The following is a 16,713-nucleotide window of genomic DNA, read 5'->3' as shown; positions in this document are numbered from 1 at the left end:
TAACCAAAATGCAAGTTGTGCAGTAGGAAAAAAAAACCACCAAGTTTAAACACTGTGGATTGCTAAGTTACAATGTCCGTGTAAGAAGTGTTCTACTATAAAACATCATTAAAAGTAATCACTACCTCACATCATTAGACATTTTACAAGACTATTTGCTGTTACATCTATGTATTAATACAGTTATATCAATTTGCACATGTGAACCAAGGTAAATAATGATGTGCTAAGGAAAATGAGTTATGAATATGTAGCCTTTTAAAGAAGGAAGGAAAATAAATTGTGTGAAACGGCATTTGCAGCCTTCACAGGAAATGGAGCACCACTCACACAAAAGGGGTAGCAGTTAAGACAATTTGTGAGCTGTTACAAGGCTCTATGCAGGCAGGAGCTGATAAGGAACTCTTAACACCAGAAATATTTAGGATCATTATTAAAATGTTGGGTTACCAAGTGTGTACAATACTTCATTGCTTCATTTAGTTTTTAGAAGCTCTCTGTCATTCCAGATAGGGAAGAGGTGCATTGTTAAATCGTTTTAGAATACAGCTGAGGGAGGAGATACTGAGATTCTGTCCTGCAGGAGAGGAAAAAACATCCCTTTGACATTCAAACTGATACTCTGTCATTGCCGCAGATGCTTCAGCCCATTTTTGGTAGTTTTTCCTTTTTGCCCCTCTCTGCTCTGGGTCTTCACTTCTGCAGACTATTTAGCAGCAAAATTATACCATTTCCATTTCTGGGGAGATTTGAAATTGTTCTCATGTTGTCTCGAATTTCCACTGCTTTCCACTGTTGCATTCTGCTTTACCATGGCCTTACTCATGCCTCTGCATGCATCTCTCTGCCCTCATATGTTTTTTTTGCCCCCTTGAACAGCAACACTGTGAAACAGGAAGGGTAGCATAAGGGTTGTACCATGCACAGATGTTACCAAGCAGCCTTAGAAATAGCTGAAGTAATTTTATAATGCCGTTCTTAACCCCACTGCCTCCCCCATCTCCTTTGTTTCATATAGGCCAGAATTTTGTCTGAATTCTTTCACTTCATAAACGTGTTCAAGTAAAGCTGTAAAGGCCTGAAGTGTACCTATTAAAGCAGAAGGAAAATAGAGACCCATCAATTCATTATTGAAATGGTCTGTACAAGCGCTGAATTTCATATTCTAAAGCACTTTCATGGCAGAACAGTCAAACTGCTATTCTTATTCTGCAGGCTTCATTCCTTCCCATGGGAATTCTCAGTCGTCTCCATACATACACACAAACACTTAGGAGACGCAGACAGCCATTTTCTCCACAGATGCATATGATTCTTTCGAGGTCACTGCTGGTGCTGATTCCTTCTCTCTTGACTTTGGTTGTGATGGTCGCCTGTAAAGGGAAAGCTTGAAAATAGGTGAATATGATGGAAGTTTCTTGACTACATACAAAGTGATGATTCTGCATGGCAAAGTGGAACAGGCCCATCATGTCAGATGAAGACCAGTTGTAAACAGCTAGATGACACTAAGAAACGCTTACTGGCAAGAGGGTAAGTATGTACTAAGAAGGCTGGGACTGTTGCCATACCAGCTGTAATGATGCATCAAATCCTCTTGGTACTGAAAAGGTCAAGCTAGACCAGTGTCAGATTCACCTGGATTTTTCTGAAGTTGTGGATTGTGTTCTGTTGGCTTCATGCCCAGGTACATTAATGGACATAGCTCTGGTTTCCTTGTGCAGTTATCTGCTTCTGGTGATACATAAAAAGGCCATGCAGGCATAGTGATATCATTACATTTACCAGCTGCCATTGTTGTGGGAAACTGCAAAGTATTGCAGAGGAAAGGCTGTCTCTCTTCATAACCAAACACTTTAACTTGTAATGTGTCTGGCTTTTACTGGCCGAAAAAACAGATCAGGGCATGATCCTGACATCGCTTATATGGAAAAATGTCCTGCCAACATCTGTCTGTCTCCATACACTCTCTGAGAATGCTGAACACTTTGTGTGATGCATGTGATCTACGTAAGTCCATTTGTAGAAAAATAGTAGGATATTTGAGGCAGTTCATGATTCATTTAGCTCTCACACAAGAGGATTAGGTCTGTACACACACCCCCATATGTATGCATACACTCAGTTCTTTTGATCACTTCAAGCAATGAAGAGTTCTTCAACATTCTGTAGTTCTGCAACTTATCATAGTTTGTTTCAAAGACAGAAGAAACAAGGCTATATATCACTTTTTATGCTTTGTTTGCAATGATACCTTCACTGGGTCTTGTAAAACAAGATATTTATTTGTAAACAATTGCTAAGAAAAAAGAACATCATAATCAAGTCAAGATTATATTTACTACCATATGACTTCAGCCACAGCACCCTGCAAAAGTGCACCACATGGTCTGTGTTGCATCTAAGCAGATTTAGCCTGTAATTACCTACCACTGACAAACCATTAATCAAAACATTACAGTTCAAAGCATCCTAGAGAATTGTCACAGCCCCTTTGGTAAATTTACCAAGTAATGAGATGCACTTAATGTTTGTCACTTAGATGTTTACATTTTCAAAATATTACTCCTGTACTTTTTCTGAGCTTACAAGATATATATGTGACCTTAAGCCACATGATTGAAATATTACTAGACAGCGGGTAGAGGTTCTAAATATGTTTGTCTTGTCCCTACATATAATGAAAAAGGATTTCAGGAATCAATACTGGTAACACTACTCCCAGTAGGATATAAAAGGAGAGAAAACAATCTCTTGTTATCTGTGATTGAAAGATAAATACCTCTATTTTCACTAGCCCTGCCCTTGCAGTAACTGTTGAGGCCAGTGTCCCCACCTGGTTTATTATCTGATATAAATATCTCACCACACAATTCTGATAGATCACCGTACAACTTTTACCTACCTAGCTCTAAAGGACTAATTTAATAATATGTACATGTCCGTACTCATGTTATGTCTCTAATAGCCTCTTATTTAGTGCTTGTTTGCTCTATTATTTATGCAGTAAAGGATCATATGTTTGGAGTAAAAAACAAAAAATAAAATTGTTTGTTTCCATCCACTCCTCATCACAGACCATGCAATAAAACATCTTGGCAACTGCTTCCTTAGAGCAATTTTCATTCCATTCCTTTTGGTCCTGCCAAAGGAACTGGCATGTTTTCAGGCAACGTGAGTGCAAGTCTAAGCAATGAAGAGATTTGTATCCCCACTCATATTCTGAAGTGGACTAAGAAGTAACCGGCACTGAACACTGGTTTGAAAGTAAAGTGGTGGTATATATAGGCTGATTAGTATCCTGCAGGTATTATGAAATAAGTTAATAATGACATGGCCATTTAAATAACACAGGAGTTGCTGAGCAAGTTAGTTGCTTATTTTGAACTGTTAAAAAATGACTGTCATTCCTTAATTTGAATCCACAGTGGCATGGGATTGTGCAGGAGTTGCAGATGATTTCTTCTTTCTACATATGTATCTCTAAGCGCTGGTGGTAGCAGAGAGGGCAGTACAATAAGAAATAAGAGCATTCTGCACAGCTCTACAATTCGTATTACTCAATGACCAGATTGTGTTAATTTGCTGCACAAGGCAGCCATACTAGGAAGGAGAATATAGCCCACATATTTTTTCAGTTTCTGGTGATTTCATACGGATGTTTCTGTAGTTTCTTTAGCTTGCAAAGACATGGGGCTTTTACAGATAGTGTGCTCAGGGTTGTCCAACCCAAACAGGACAGGGTTCTTGGAAAAAAATGGAAGAAGTAACATTCATTTTTCCTCTTTACCAGTGATTCCAGCATAGAAATCTGCCCTTCAAAGGGCTACATGAAGGTATGCTTACCAAGTGAGGAGTGCTAACATTGATATTTGAGCATGTTCAGACAATTGCTGTTGGTGTAGAGCTAGGCTCTGTGTTTCCGTCCAGGCAGTCACATTTGCACCCTGTAACCAGTGATCACTGTATGGTATGAGAACACCTCAGAGATATCTCAGGCTATCAGCCTAAGAAGCTAATTGCTTGTCAGAGAGAGGGAGCTGTGTTCTGAGCTTCTGACAATTCTCTTTAAATATAGTTCAATATTAGCTCGTAATTTTTGTGCCAAAACTCTTCACAAAGAACTATAGGTTTAAATTACTACATTTTCATTTAATGATATTTATTCTGGAAATTCCTTAAGGGTTGCTGATAAACAATGCTCTATCCTCATCATAATTTAATTGAAAGTGTAAACTGAAATTATCTGCAAACCTTTGTGTCTTTCTTCCTTCATATAATTATTAAACCAAGCAGACAATTGTTCTTTGTGCTTTCAACGTCACTGATTAAAAAATAATAATGATCATGTTTTAATTTAGACACGGATCAGTAGTGCTAGGGATATCAAACTTCAGGGGCCAGCTTCAGTTACCAACTAAAGTTTACTTAGCATTGATGTACAAGCAGTGTGAGAACACTTTGATGACCTCCACAGCTGTCTTGGGAAATAGGATCTGAAGAAATCTGAACCAGCCAGCTTGATCTCTGAACCTACTGAAGGGAGAAGAGGAACTGAAAAAAAAAAACAAAATCCTTTGTGCCCCACAAAGTGTTTTTCTTGTTTAGAGCACTGTCCGTCCTTCAAGGTTCAAGGCCTGGTCCTTTCAGATGGTCTGATTTGCTATGTCTTGAACTGCAAATGTTTGGATTCTTACTGAGAGTTTAGGAATCTCTAAGAAGGCCTTCTGAAAACTTCCTGAAATCCTACTGACTTGATGAGGTTTTGAATCTGCCTCATAGTGGATAAAGAAGACATAATTCAAAGTATGAAGAAATTAAAAAAGTGATATAGAGATGGTTCTCTGTAGGTAGATGCAACTGTCCATGGTCTGGATTTATCCTGCCTGTCTTTAGGAGTGTAACTGAATCATCCAAGTCAGAAGCCTAATGCATAGATTCCTTTTATAGTCAATGAAAAGACATTGGCATCTTCAGAGAATGACTCTGTCTAGGATCTCAACTGTACCCTGGATACTTCCCACTCTTACTGTTGATTGTCAGGGGAATAAAAAGGTAGGCTCTTCAGACAAGACCTTCATTTTATTACGTAATTTTGGGTGAGATGTATTAAGATGCAAGAATCCAATCCTGTGTGGTTCAGAGCACTTCTAGCCATCATGCAAGGCCCCTCAGTGCCTTTCTGATCCAGGATTTGCTTTGCAGCAAACTACAAGTCAGTCCTAGGGGGACTGCTAAAATTTGCTGTTACACTGAGGCAGAATCATCCTCCTTGTATATCATATCCTCATTGTCTATTTCAATCCCAGGATTGTCTACATGTCAATGTCCCTGAAAATACGATGTGTAGTTTATTGTTTCTGAAAACGCATTGTTGGCTCTCATTGTCATAGGAAAGGAGAATAAAGAATCGGACTTGTCTGTTACTGATTACCCCTACAAAAATAGTAGGGCTGCAGTGGTGCAGGAAGAGAAATAAAGTAGTTTTCTCCAGAAATACATATACTTTTTGAAAGCAATTACTAGACTGGGTAGTCATCACCAAGGACATGGAGAAAAATAAGGTCTTTGAATAAATGGACTAGACTGCCAGAAGGCTTTCTCCCCTGTACTTTCCAGATGCAACAATAATAAGTAGTACCTCTTAGTTATTATGGTTACTTTCATCTCAAGATTATGGGTTTTTCTAAAAGGCTGATTTTGAGTGAATTGCAGAAGGTCACTGAAAGCTTCTTGACTAGAACTCTTCATGTCAGGATGTCTGATTCACAAACTCCTGCTTAGTCATTGGTACTCCAGTTTTACCCCTTATGAAAAAGTGTTACGGGATTTATTGGGACTATCTAAAAAGGAAATAAGTCTGTTATGCTGAGAAATAAATATGCTATTTAGGCATTGCTTTAGGAGTCCAAAATAGTCATTCTTTTCTAATCCATTTGTTTCTCTTGATTTTTCCTGCTAATTATCTTCTCACATGGCCTTCCCAGCTTTTTTATGATCCTGCCTGTCACTTGGAGTGCTCAATCCATATTGTGTTTGAATGATGGCAAACAAAAGGTATTTTCATTGAAGTAAGAAAAAACCTAAGCAGACAACAAAGAGGATAATGATAGCTAGTTCCTATAGCATAACTATAGGAATTTCACTGTGTTTTCCTCCACAGAGCAGCTGCTCAGCCAGCTGGTTACTTTCCCCCTCTGGTAATGAACTGTAGTCATGATTTGAGATTATTGTGTCCTGCTGGGTAGCAAGGCCCAAGTTATGTTGAGCTGATCTGGCATCATGACCTGTTTCTGGTAGCTGCTACTCTCCATGCTAGTCATCTCCACTAACAGTTTTTCCTCCTTCTAGCAGCTCTACCTTACTCCATGCCACAAACTACTTTTTCTGGCTTTGCCCTGTATGCCTGTGCTCTGCAGCAGTTCTTTGCTCTTTTAGCTTCTCCTGTTGGCTGTGTGTTGTTTCAGTAGTTGCCTTACCTAACCAACTTGACTGAAGAGTTCTAGGATTTCTGTCCTTGGAAGAGAAGTTGCACATTATTTGGGACGAAAGACAGTGGTTTAGCTCACAGGAGACTTTTAAGGAACTTCTTTTGTTTCATATTCCTCATAGGGAACTCTTACACAAAGTTTCTTGCTTGCTTTTTAAAGTTGTAATCTTTGGATTGTACTTCTGGAAGCTATTGCCTAGGCTGGGGTGACCCTTCAGGCACATTTAGACAGAGCTGGTTGGCTCAAACTCCTGTATACTATTACAGCCATAAACTTTCTTTTATGTTACACTATGGTTCATTTTAACAAAAATGTCTTTTGAATGTGGAAACATGCAAAACAAACATATTTAAAGCCTGCTCATTGGTCTTTTACCTTTCTCCTCCCTTTGTTTTGATAGTTCTTTACTTGTTTCTTTCCTGCCTTTTAGATTATTTTTTTTTTGCATGAGACATGTGTTGAGAGATGGAGAAAATCACTTTTATTTTTGGCTTCAGCAATGTACCAAACGCTCTGACCTTGAGACAGTTCCCTTCCCAAATAAGGAGGAAAAGTTGGAGGGGAACAACAAAATAATTTTTTTTCTCTCCCCTCCAGCAAAAAGTAACTTTAAACAATCAGAATGTATTTGGGGGTATTGTTTCTGCTTGCTTACCTCCTCAGGTTTTCAATGTGTGTGTGGTGTCAGGAAAGCAGAAGAGAAGAAAGTTCAGGAAGAGGGATGCCATATTCTGGGAGCCACCAAGCTAGGAAAAAACGTAAGAAAGAAAGCAGTTTTTCACAGAAAACTTGAGGTTTTGGGAAATGGAAGGTGCTCTTAGGAGAAGTCCAAAATCACTTTTGCCCCTTATTCTGACAGTGTCTCTCACACCTGGAGTGTTTTAGGTACTTCTTCTCTCTTGAACAGCTCGAAGTTCTTCCTTTCTGAAAGGGCTTTTCATGAGTCTTGTCCTTCTTGCTTGCACATCTGTCCTAGTTTATCACTGCATTACCAGCCTCCCAGGGGACTCGGCATCTGTTTGTTTGCTTCCCCACAAACAGGTTCCCACTGCCATTATCCATTGACCTCCTTTGGTATCTCTGTGAGGCCATTGGCCTTTCACCCTTGAAAACCCTCACAGGATCCATTTCTGCTACAACATGCAGAAGAAATCAGCCACACAGATATGGGTAGAGTACAGAGTGATGCAAACATCCTGGGCTTTTTATTTCGGCTTGGCTGCATCTCACATACTGAGTGCCTAGCTTAGCATGGGGTCTGTGTGCAATATGTGAAGCTTCTCACACACCGCAGTAACTTAGCCCTTTCCTCAGTTGCAGTCCTGAGATATGACTTCTCTGCCCTGGGACACCATGTGTCAAACGTGCTGGTTTACCTGAGCAGTGACTGACAGGCAGTGGAAGCAGAAGAGATGTTGCAGTGGCCCTACAGCAGGAGAAATGCTGTGGTGCAGGTCTGAATACCTGAGCTGTAACCAGTGGCAGAGGAGCCCTGCCAGGAGGTCAAACACAGCTTTGCACCTGCATTCCTTTCTCCCTGTTCACAGCCTGACACAGAAGAATATCTTAAACTGGGAGAGAAAATATTGGAGACATCAGGCTATTTATTTAAAAGACAAAGAAGAGATCCTAGAAAAGTCCCTGATGGAGAATAGCCACTCTTGGCATTCAGGGCATTTGTTTCATCCTTGTTTTCCTACTTCTCCTTCCCCATATGGTTTACACTTTAATGTCTTGCCTCTAGTCTCAAATTAGATCAGAGCCCCAGGTGTGAGAAAACTTGTTTTCCCAGCTAAGAAAGTTGGGGCTGTTCAGCCTGGAGAAGAGAAGGCTGCGTGGAGACCTCATAGCAGCCTTCCAGTATATGAAGGGGGCCTATAGGGATGCTGGAGAGGGACTCTTTGTCAGGACTGTAGTGATAGGACAAGGGGTAACGGGTTCAGACTTAAAAAGGGGAAGCTTAGGGTTAGATAAAAGGAAGAAGTTCTTTACTGTGAGGGGGGTGAGGCACTGGAACAGGCTGCCCAAAGAAGTAGTAAATGCTCCATCTCTTGTACTGTTCACAGCCAGGTTGGACAGAGTATTGGGTGACATGGTGCCAGGCATCCCTGCTCATGGCAGGGGGGTTGGAACTAGATGATCTTAAGGTCCCTTCCAGCCCTATATTCTGCGATTCTGTAGTTCTATGTTGGCATAATGCTCAGCCCCAAAAGGTTCTGACCTGGCAGGGGTGGTTAAGCCTACTGCAGCATTGTGCCATCCTGGTAAGTTTCCATATTACTGAAATGAGATTATATACCAAACCCCATTTTTCCCAGATGGAATTTTTTCTCTTATTAAACCTGTCTTTGCTATGTGCTGTGATTTTAAGCCTTGTTAAACCAAGATGACTAAATCACTGCTCCCACCAGTAACCTAAAGCAGTGCTTTATTTTATATCCTGGTCAATCAGCAGTTTTCTCTGTGGTGGAGAACTTGAGCTCAGTTGGGAGTGTCTATAGGGGCCTGGAGCATCGTGCTTGTATTAGAGGACTCTGTTGTAAAGCTCATCCTTGCTTTATCAGTCTTTTCTAACTGTTAATTGCCTTGTTTGAACTAGTTGTTTAAACAAGTACCAGTTTAGGTAGGTTGATACTGTCAAATTGTAGACAGTAATGTCTAAATTATGAGTGCAATCCTGTGTTAGTACAGTGGCAGCAGTTCCAGACAGTGACCCAGAGCACTGAAATTAGGAGCCAGTCGGGTAGGTTGCTCTTTTCCTACTGAGTAGACAAGAAGTGTATTTCCCAAGGTAGGTGCCTACATAACTTGCCATTGCACTATTATATTGGTGCCTACACTAACACAATTATGCACTAGTTACAGCTGGAGCTGAAAAAAAACAAACATATAGTAAACGTTTTTAGGGTTTTAATTTGTGGTTATTTGTGGGTTTGTTTTTTTTTTCCCTTCAGAGTGTTTAGTGGCTACAACTGAACATTTAATAGTAGCAGAAATTATATCATTATTTTAGTCTAACATTACTCTATCAGTGGATTTCTTTCTTTGTTTTACAGACAGGGAAGCTGAGGCACTGAAAGGGGCCATAAAGCAGATCAGGGTTGGAATTAAGAAGCGTCCTTTTTTTTTCTGAATCTTTATCCCCTCTGCATTAGTTTTCTTTTGTTTCTTGAAGCCTGTAGGCACATCTGTCACTTGCAGAGTTAAATCTGATTGCTGTATTTACATATGTGAGGATAATGTACTTTTCTAAAGAGTTCACATAGCTCCTTCTTTTCCTCCTGTGTACTCACTGTATTTCTTGGGGACTTTTTACATTTTGAGCAGTCCCACTGAGGAAAAGAAATGAAGCAAACATATTCAAGGAAAATACTTTGCAAGTCACAAAAGGGCTCTATAGGATCAGAATACTTTTCCTCACAAACATCAAAATCAGGACTGTAGTGGTGTGTTCACGAACATGAAAATTAGCTGTGATGATAGCTATCATTAGTAACAACCACTTGGGGATCAACACCTTGGAAGTCTAAATCAGAGCTTTCAATCAGAAATCTAAATCAGCTGGGTCCTGCAGTTGTCTCTACTTACTATCAGGTCTGCAAATGCTGCTGTTCTGCTGTTGGTGTGATGCCAGAGAAGAAAAACAGTTACTAGAGGTAGGAGGAAACATAAGATATTAAATAATTGTTAGAATTTAGGAATTAAAAAAAAAAACAACCAGCTAGTACACATGGTCGTGGCATAGTCTGAGCGTTGTTAACTCAGCATGCAAGAGGTTTCTAATAATTAGGATATTGTTTCACCTGTTGGTACTGAAGAGATATAGAGAACCTCTGCTTCAATGCACAAGAGGAAGAAGCTGTGCTAGACAATGAGTATGTTCAGGCATTTCTTTTCCTAGGAGCTCAAGACCATAAACGGCATGGTGGAAATAACCATAAAGGAAAATGAAAGGGAGGTTTGCTTGAGCAAAATATCAAGAGCTTTTCAGGTTGCCTTTGGTTCAGTGCCCACTCTGCCTGGAACAGATATTTTCTCCCATTCCCTGGAGCTGTGAGATAGCTGGGATATTCCTCCAGAAAACTCTGATTATGTCCCAGCAAACCACGCAGACTGTGGGGGACAGTCCTAAGACTAGAACCAGCCTTAGTCCTGACCAGTCCAGCAGTTGTGCCATGTAAAGCTGATCTGGAAGGATGAACATCCGACAAGATTAGAGACCTGGGGAAGGCATTTTAGCCTCAGAAGGAGCAATATCACTATTCTAATTAGTGCTTTGGACAGCAACAACCAGAATTTTCTATATGGCCTAGGTATTAAAATATTTCTGTATTTATGAATATTACTTTTGGTAAGGGACTGACAGATCTGATTAGTTGTATTGCTAATTCATCACATTACAGTTAGTTGTCAGGTATGATTCCTTAGCATTGGACAACAGACACAAACAGCAACACCAGCAGCATAACTGCAAAAGAAATAATTACCTGCCAGCATTGAAAAGCCTCATGCAGAGCACACCAGCATCTTTCTATGCTGATGCAGAGCACATTTTCTGTGTCTTGTACAGAAGGAACATGCACGAATATGGTTATTTATAGCTTCTCCACCCACACAGGGCTTTGAAATTTGGCTCTAAAAGAAGTTCAGCATTTAAAGAATACAACAAGGGTTTAACCTGAAGATGTATTTTATTCATTATTTCCTTAAAAACAATATTCTGGGAACATTAGTAATGATCCAGGCATTAAGGAAGAAATATTAGTTCTTCATTTGTCTGTCTATTGTTCTCTTACTTGGAATGTTATTGGAGAGTCAGTTGCCAAATTTTATCAAGTAAAATATTTAATCAAGAAAATGAAAGATAAGTGGGACGCATTTGATGAATGGGAACTTTACCAAAGGAAAGCAATGTTTAGTTGAAAGAAGTCCTTTCTCAGGCTAAGAGAGGCATGTGTTTTCCTACTCCTTTTGGTGAGCTTGCACCCTAGATGACAACATTTAGTGAAGGAGCAGGTTGGGGCTGTGTGACCTCAGCCAATGCTCAGAGGAAATGGGCAAGTACTGCTCTCAAAATGCCTGACCTACACCCAGTCAGCTCTGCCAGAGCCCTGAATTGAACGTGCTATTCCCAAGAGAGACGTGACTAAATCTTGCATCTCACGAATTACTAGGGCTGGGATCAGATTTTTACATAGAGTGAAGGTGGATGGGGCCAGAACACACCATATTCTCCATTGTAAAATGTTTATAGACATGAAGAACTGTATAAGTACATAATAGTCATCTGCAGAAAGCAGACTCGGGGTTATTTTTGCCATACAAGCCTGTGAAAAGGTAAGCAGTTAAGCTGGAGCAGCTGTGGGGTAGACCGTGCACACATCATTGCATGACGTAAGCAGCCAGTCTACAGTAATGTGAAAGCTCTTGGAGTGGGGTGAGGAATGGAAGAGCAATGCTACTTCAAGTTAAGGCCTGAGTCAGCAAGTTATCATGAACTTCTGAGATGGTGCTGGAGAAGTTGAGAATAATCTTGTTGGTGCTCAGGCCATTGCTATGGAAGGTATTTAGGATATCTTTGCTTAGTCATACCATTCACTTTAGAGACCTTTCACAGCTGTTTTTGAATACTTCAGCAAAAGAAGCTGCTAAGAATGGGTTAGCCATGAGGAGCTTTTACTCCGTTGTGATTTTTACTGCAGAAGCTGTTGATGAGCAAGAATCCTATTGCAGGGACTGTCTTGTCTGGATGAACTGCTACAGTCCTGTTTCCAGGTGGGCTTGTAGGATATCTATGGGTGCTAGAAGCAGGGAGGAGTCTTGAGAAGCTATGTGCTTACATTTCTGCCCATTCAGCACTTTTCTGACACACTTCTAAATTGATAGACCCACATGTCTCAGCAGTTGTGTAATTTACTCGGATGCATTCACTATTATCAGCTGTGTTTTGCAAGGCTGTCCCCACTGAAAAGAACAGAACATGGATGTTCTGCTTTTGGCAAACTAGCAGTATTTTTAACAACAGAGGTTAGATTTTTGTTGTTAAAATGAGAAATTGTGCAGAGGTGAAGCTTTCACATAATGTGCAGGAAGCTTATAAAAACACCTAGAATCTGATTTCATGGAGTCTTTTTTTGGTTGAATATAGACAAGGGACTAAAGAAAGTTTTTTAAATGTTGTAATTGGCTCTGCATTTAATTCCCGTCGTTAATTTAGTTGCACTACACAGCAAAATACTGATAGGTCTGAAAGGTTACTTTTCCCTCCAAGGGCAAACAGGACTGTGTGCTTTTTTCTTTTGAAAAGATCTCTTTAATTCTTTGCTGGTATTTGGAATAACTACAATTAGAAAGGAAAAGCAAGGAGTGATTAAAAAAATCATATTTAATAGCAGTTGCATTAGTTCTCTGGCTTTTGAAAGAGACCCAGCACAGTTGAGTACATACATACCACACAAAGGAATTGTGGTGAAAAGGAAAGGCAAAATGGAGGTGATAAATTTCTGACTGATGGCAGGAAAGGTCTTCTGTTGTAGCATTTTAAGGAAGATCTTCCTTGAGAAAGGATTGAAGTATGAAAACCCACTTTTGTCATCCAGTCCTCAGACTGTTAATGAGTGTAGCTCGTTCGCTCAATTCCAGCTGTTCTTTAAAAAAAAAAACAAACAACCCAAAACCCCCCACAAATCCCTGAGACCTCAGATTGCTTGCCTGGTGATAGTGGGATACACTGATTAGGTCTCAAACCAATTTGAAAGTGACTGTTTGAGCTGAATTAAATACAGAAGAACCCAGTTGGCTGGCTATATTATTTTCTAAAAATTAATTAGTCTTTGCCACACAGACAGGTCAAGCTATGGAATTTCAGGATTTATAGCTACATCCAAGTTAGGCATTTTTACCCTGTGAATTTGGAGCAGCTTCCACCTAATTTTAAAGCGCCACCTTTGAATGGATTGCCTGCTCACTTTTGTACAGCTGCCATGATGTTTATTATATTAGTATGTGTCTGTATGGGAAAAGATTCCTAGAATCCCCAAATTTGGAGCCACGTACTGGTAGAAGCTGCAAAAACTTGAAGGCAGCTTTCACTCCAAACACTTTATCAGCCTTGCTTGTTTTGACTGCAAGTGTGGTTGATGTCATTTTAGAAATGAGAATGGAGGCAGGGAAGTTGAGTCATTTGCTGAACTGCAGTGCTGGGCATTGAACCAAATCACTTAAGTTGCCATCTACTTTTGATATGAAAGCCTTCTTGCGTTTTGCTTATTTTTTAGAATGCCTGTATAATTTGACATGCTTAACCAAAGAGAGTGAACAGTGAGGCACAGTTCCCTGACACTGCTACTGCACTGCATTAACAGAGCTGTATCTGTACGAGTGCACTTATCTGCATGTACCTATGCAGCTTGTAACATGCTATCATATGAACTACATTTGTTCAGAAGTTGCTAAATGAGAACTAGAACATGGTGTTCAGGCATGTGTCTGGAGGCTCGGATTCTGCTGGATACGTAACTAGTCTGCTTATTACCTTTATATGCACAGGGGCTTTGATCTACGTTTACTGAAGTCAGTTGAAACTTTGCTGTGGATTTTGATGAGAACAAGATGTGGTTTAGAATCAGGCATAGATGTCTCTGAAATTAAAAGCAATGTCGTGGGAGCCAAAGATGATGTTTGTGCTTTAAACATGAGGTGTGATCCCCTTCTTAAAAAAATGTTTGTTTTTTTTAAATACTGTGCCACCAACTTTTAATTTTAATGAAGAAAGAAGTGAAAAGGGGAGCTCAGTTTTTATTAGGAGTTAAAAACCACAAATAAGAATGGTTGAGTTTTGTTTTGGTTTCTATTATAAACTATTAATAATACCAGGAAAAGCCAGAGGATAAGTTCCTTTGTATTTTGGTGTATTTTCTCAGCTAGACCTTTATTTGACATTACCCTGCTGTGACAGGACCAGGATAGGAGGGAAAAGAAATCTATTTTCAGCAATGATTTGGAATGCAACAAAGAACTACATTTTAATTTAAGTCAGACATGGTGTGCATTTTATTCGTTAGGATTAGGATTTAGTAAGTCTCCTTGACTTGTTGTGCATTTGGGGGGCTCTTTAGTTTTGTTTTTATTCTGATTCTCGGTGTTTGTTTTGTGTTCCTTGGTACTGTTGCTGACATCAAATTCTCCTGAAGGGCCTGGTAGGTGGCCAGGGCTGAGGCTGGCAGTGGCAGCCCACACAGAACAATGTGCCCCAGCAGAGGTAATTCCAATGGAGAGAAGTTGACAATCCCCAACTGTCTGCTGCCTCCGCTCAGAGATTGTCGCCTCTCTGGCAAATGTGCTCTCTTTATGGCATAGAGGCCCTTTTACCTCTCAAGAAGGGAGTGCCTACTTTGAGTTATGTTGCTCATAAATGCATATATGATGTGTAGCTTCTAGTTCATCTATTGTAAGGGAATGAATTATCTTCTGCTAAAAATTGTGTGTCTTGTACTTGCAAATTCTAGTTCAGCCAGCGTTACTAACTAGGCTTGTACAATTTTGAAGGGCTTTAACAGAAAAGATGGGATTTTGTTGCTATGTAGTATAACAAAACATTTAAAACAAGTTTTGGATGTGAAGTACCTGTGAAAGCATGATCTGAAACATGAACCTTTTAACTACACTTCTTGGTTACAAAAAACATGGTTGGCAAACGCAGAGTTTGTGGAATAAAGTTTCAGACGTGCAAGGCCTTGGAAATAATGGACATCTGTAATAACAGCTACAGAAAAGGTAGAGATACAGTTTGATTCTTGTGAAAATGGTGATGAGACTGCAAACCCGCAAGTTTTAAAGTGTCACGTGAATTCCTGGTATCACACCAGAATTCTAGTTAGCCCATAGCATCTCAAGAGCAAGCCATAAAGTGCATATAGTGGCAACTTGATACTGTTTGGCTTCCTTTCCCTGGCATAAACCTAACGGACTTTGAAGGCTGTATCCATGTGTTTGAAGTTAGGCAATGCTTATGCACCTATTTGAAATGGGGCCTCATTTAAAACAGCATAAATTGGGTGTGCTTCAATGGAGTTGCTCTGGAATTTATTACAACTCTGCTGGAGTCACCAAAGAGTTAATCTAACCCCTTTGAGTTATGCCAGATTTGTACTAGTTTGCGATCAAGATCTGACTCTTAACTGCTTAAAGTGTAAAACAGTATAATTTATTTTCAGTTTTCAGAGGAACCTAGTTTTAAGAGTCACTATGGCAACAACAGTGGGTCTTAGAGTAACAAAGATTAATGATTCCCTCAGCCAAGGCTCTTCAGTGGGTCATCTCGCTCAGGAACAATGAAACTGTTCAACACGGGCCTGGGCCAAATGCAAAAGTCAGAGTGCCCTGTCACTGCTAGCACAATATGCTTCATCATAGTAATGATGGTTTAATCACCAGCTTACAGTTCTCATCTCTTTCATGTAGGATTCAGTGATTGGTATATTTAGGCAAGCCTTTGTGTTCAGATTGCCCAGGGAAGTGGTGGAGTCACCATACCTGGAGATATTTAAAAGACCTGTAGATGGGCTTAGTGACCTGATTTAGTGGTAGACTTAGCAGTCTTGGGTTTATGGTTGCACTAGGTGATATTAAGGGTCTTTTCCAACCCAAATAATTTTATGATTCTTATCCAAGTCATTCTCATTTCATCTTCATTCACTGCTGCTATAAGAAATACAATTTAAAAGATGTGAAAATGCAGTTTTTCAAGTAGTGTCAACAATGGCTATAGTTCCTTAAAGTAATGCATTTACTACTACTTTCATGTTTTGTATTCATGTAAAATGGGACCAGAGCTTGGGGACTTGGTGAGAAAGAGTTGTTTTCCAAGGAGATTTTATTTTAAAGTCAGATAAACTTATGAGGTGCTTCCTAGTTTTCACATTTGCTGATTAGGAAAGGTACTTACAGAAAGAGGCTACATTTTCAAAGACCCACGTTGAAAAAATCTGCCCTTTTAAAATAGTGTCCATTGCTTTTTTTTTTTCCCCTCTCCCTAATTTAAAAATCAAATTAACTTTCTAAGCTATTAAAAAATTTGACCTTAACTGCACTAATGAATCATCTTGCCATATTGCCATCATACAAATTAGCCTAGAGGAAGAGCAATTATCAACCCAGAACTTTGCTTAATTATTGTGTGATTGCTTCTTCAACATTTTTCCTTTAAAACTGTTCTTCCACT

General features: G+C 39.7%; 1 protein-coding gene across 15 annotated transcripts in view; it reads left to right on the top strand.

Annotated features, from left to right (window-relative positions):
* KALRN (kalirin RhoGEF kinase) overlaps nucleotides 1-16,713 on the top strand; it is a 520,424-nt gene that overhangs the window by 257,321 nt on the left and 246,390 nt on the right. The window contains exon 1 of one of the 15 annotated variants that reach the window (XM_062607048.1): nucleotides 10,011-10,147. The exons of the other annotated variants lie outside the window; for them this stretch is intronic. Coding sequence (XP_062463032.1) covers nucleotides 10,094-10,147 — 54 coding nt within the window. The 5' untranslated portion in view covers nucleotides 10,011-10,093. Of the gene's footprint in view, nucleotides 1-10,010; nucleotides 10,148-16,713 lie in introns of those variants that run through there. 15 annotated transcript variants of the gene reach the window in all.

The sequence above is a fragment of the Pezoporus occidentalis genome, unplaced genomic scaffold (assembly GCF_034315485.1).
Source record: "Pezoporus occidentalis ecotype Australia unplaced genomic scaffold, CSIRO_AGI_Poc_V1 ctg12, whole genome shotgun sequence".
NCBI classification, from domain to species: Eukaryota; Metazoa; Chordata; class Aves; order Psittaciformes; family Psittacidae; genus Pezoporus; species Pezoporus occidentalis.
Note: the sequence above shows the minus strand (reverse complement) of the source record. Positions and strands in the feature narration are given on the sequence as shown.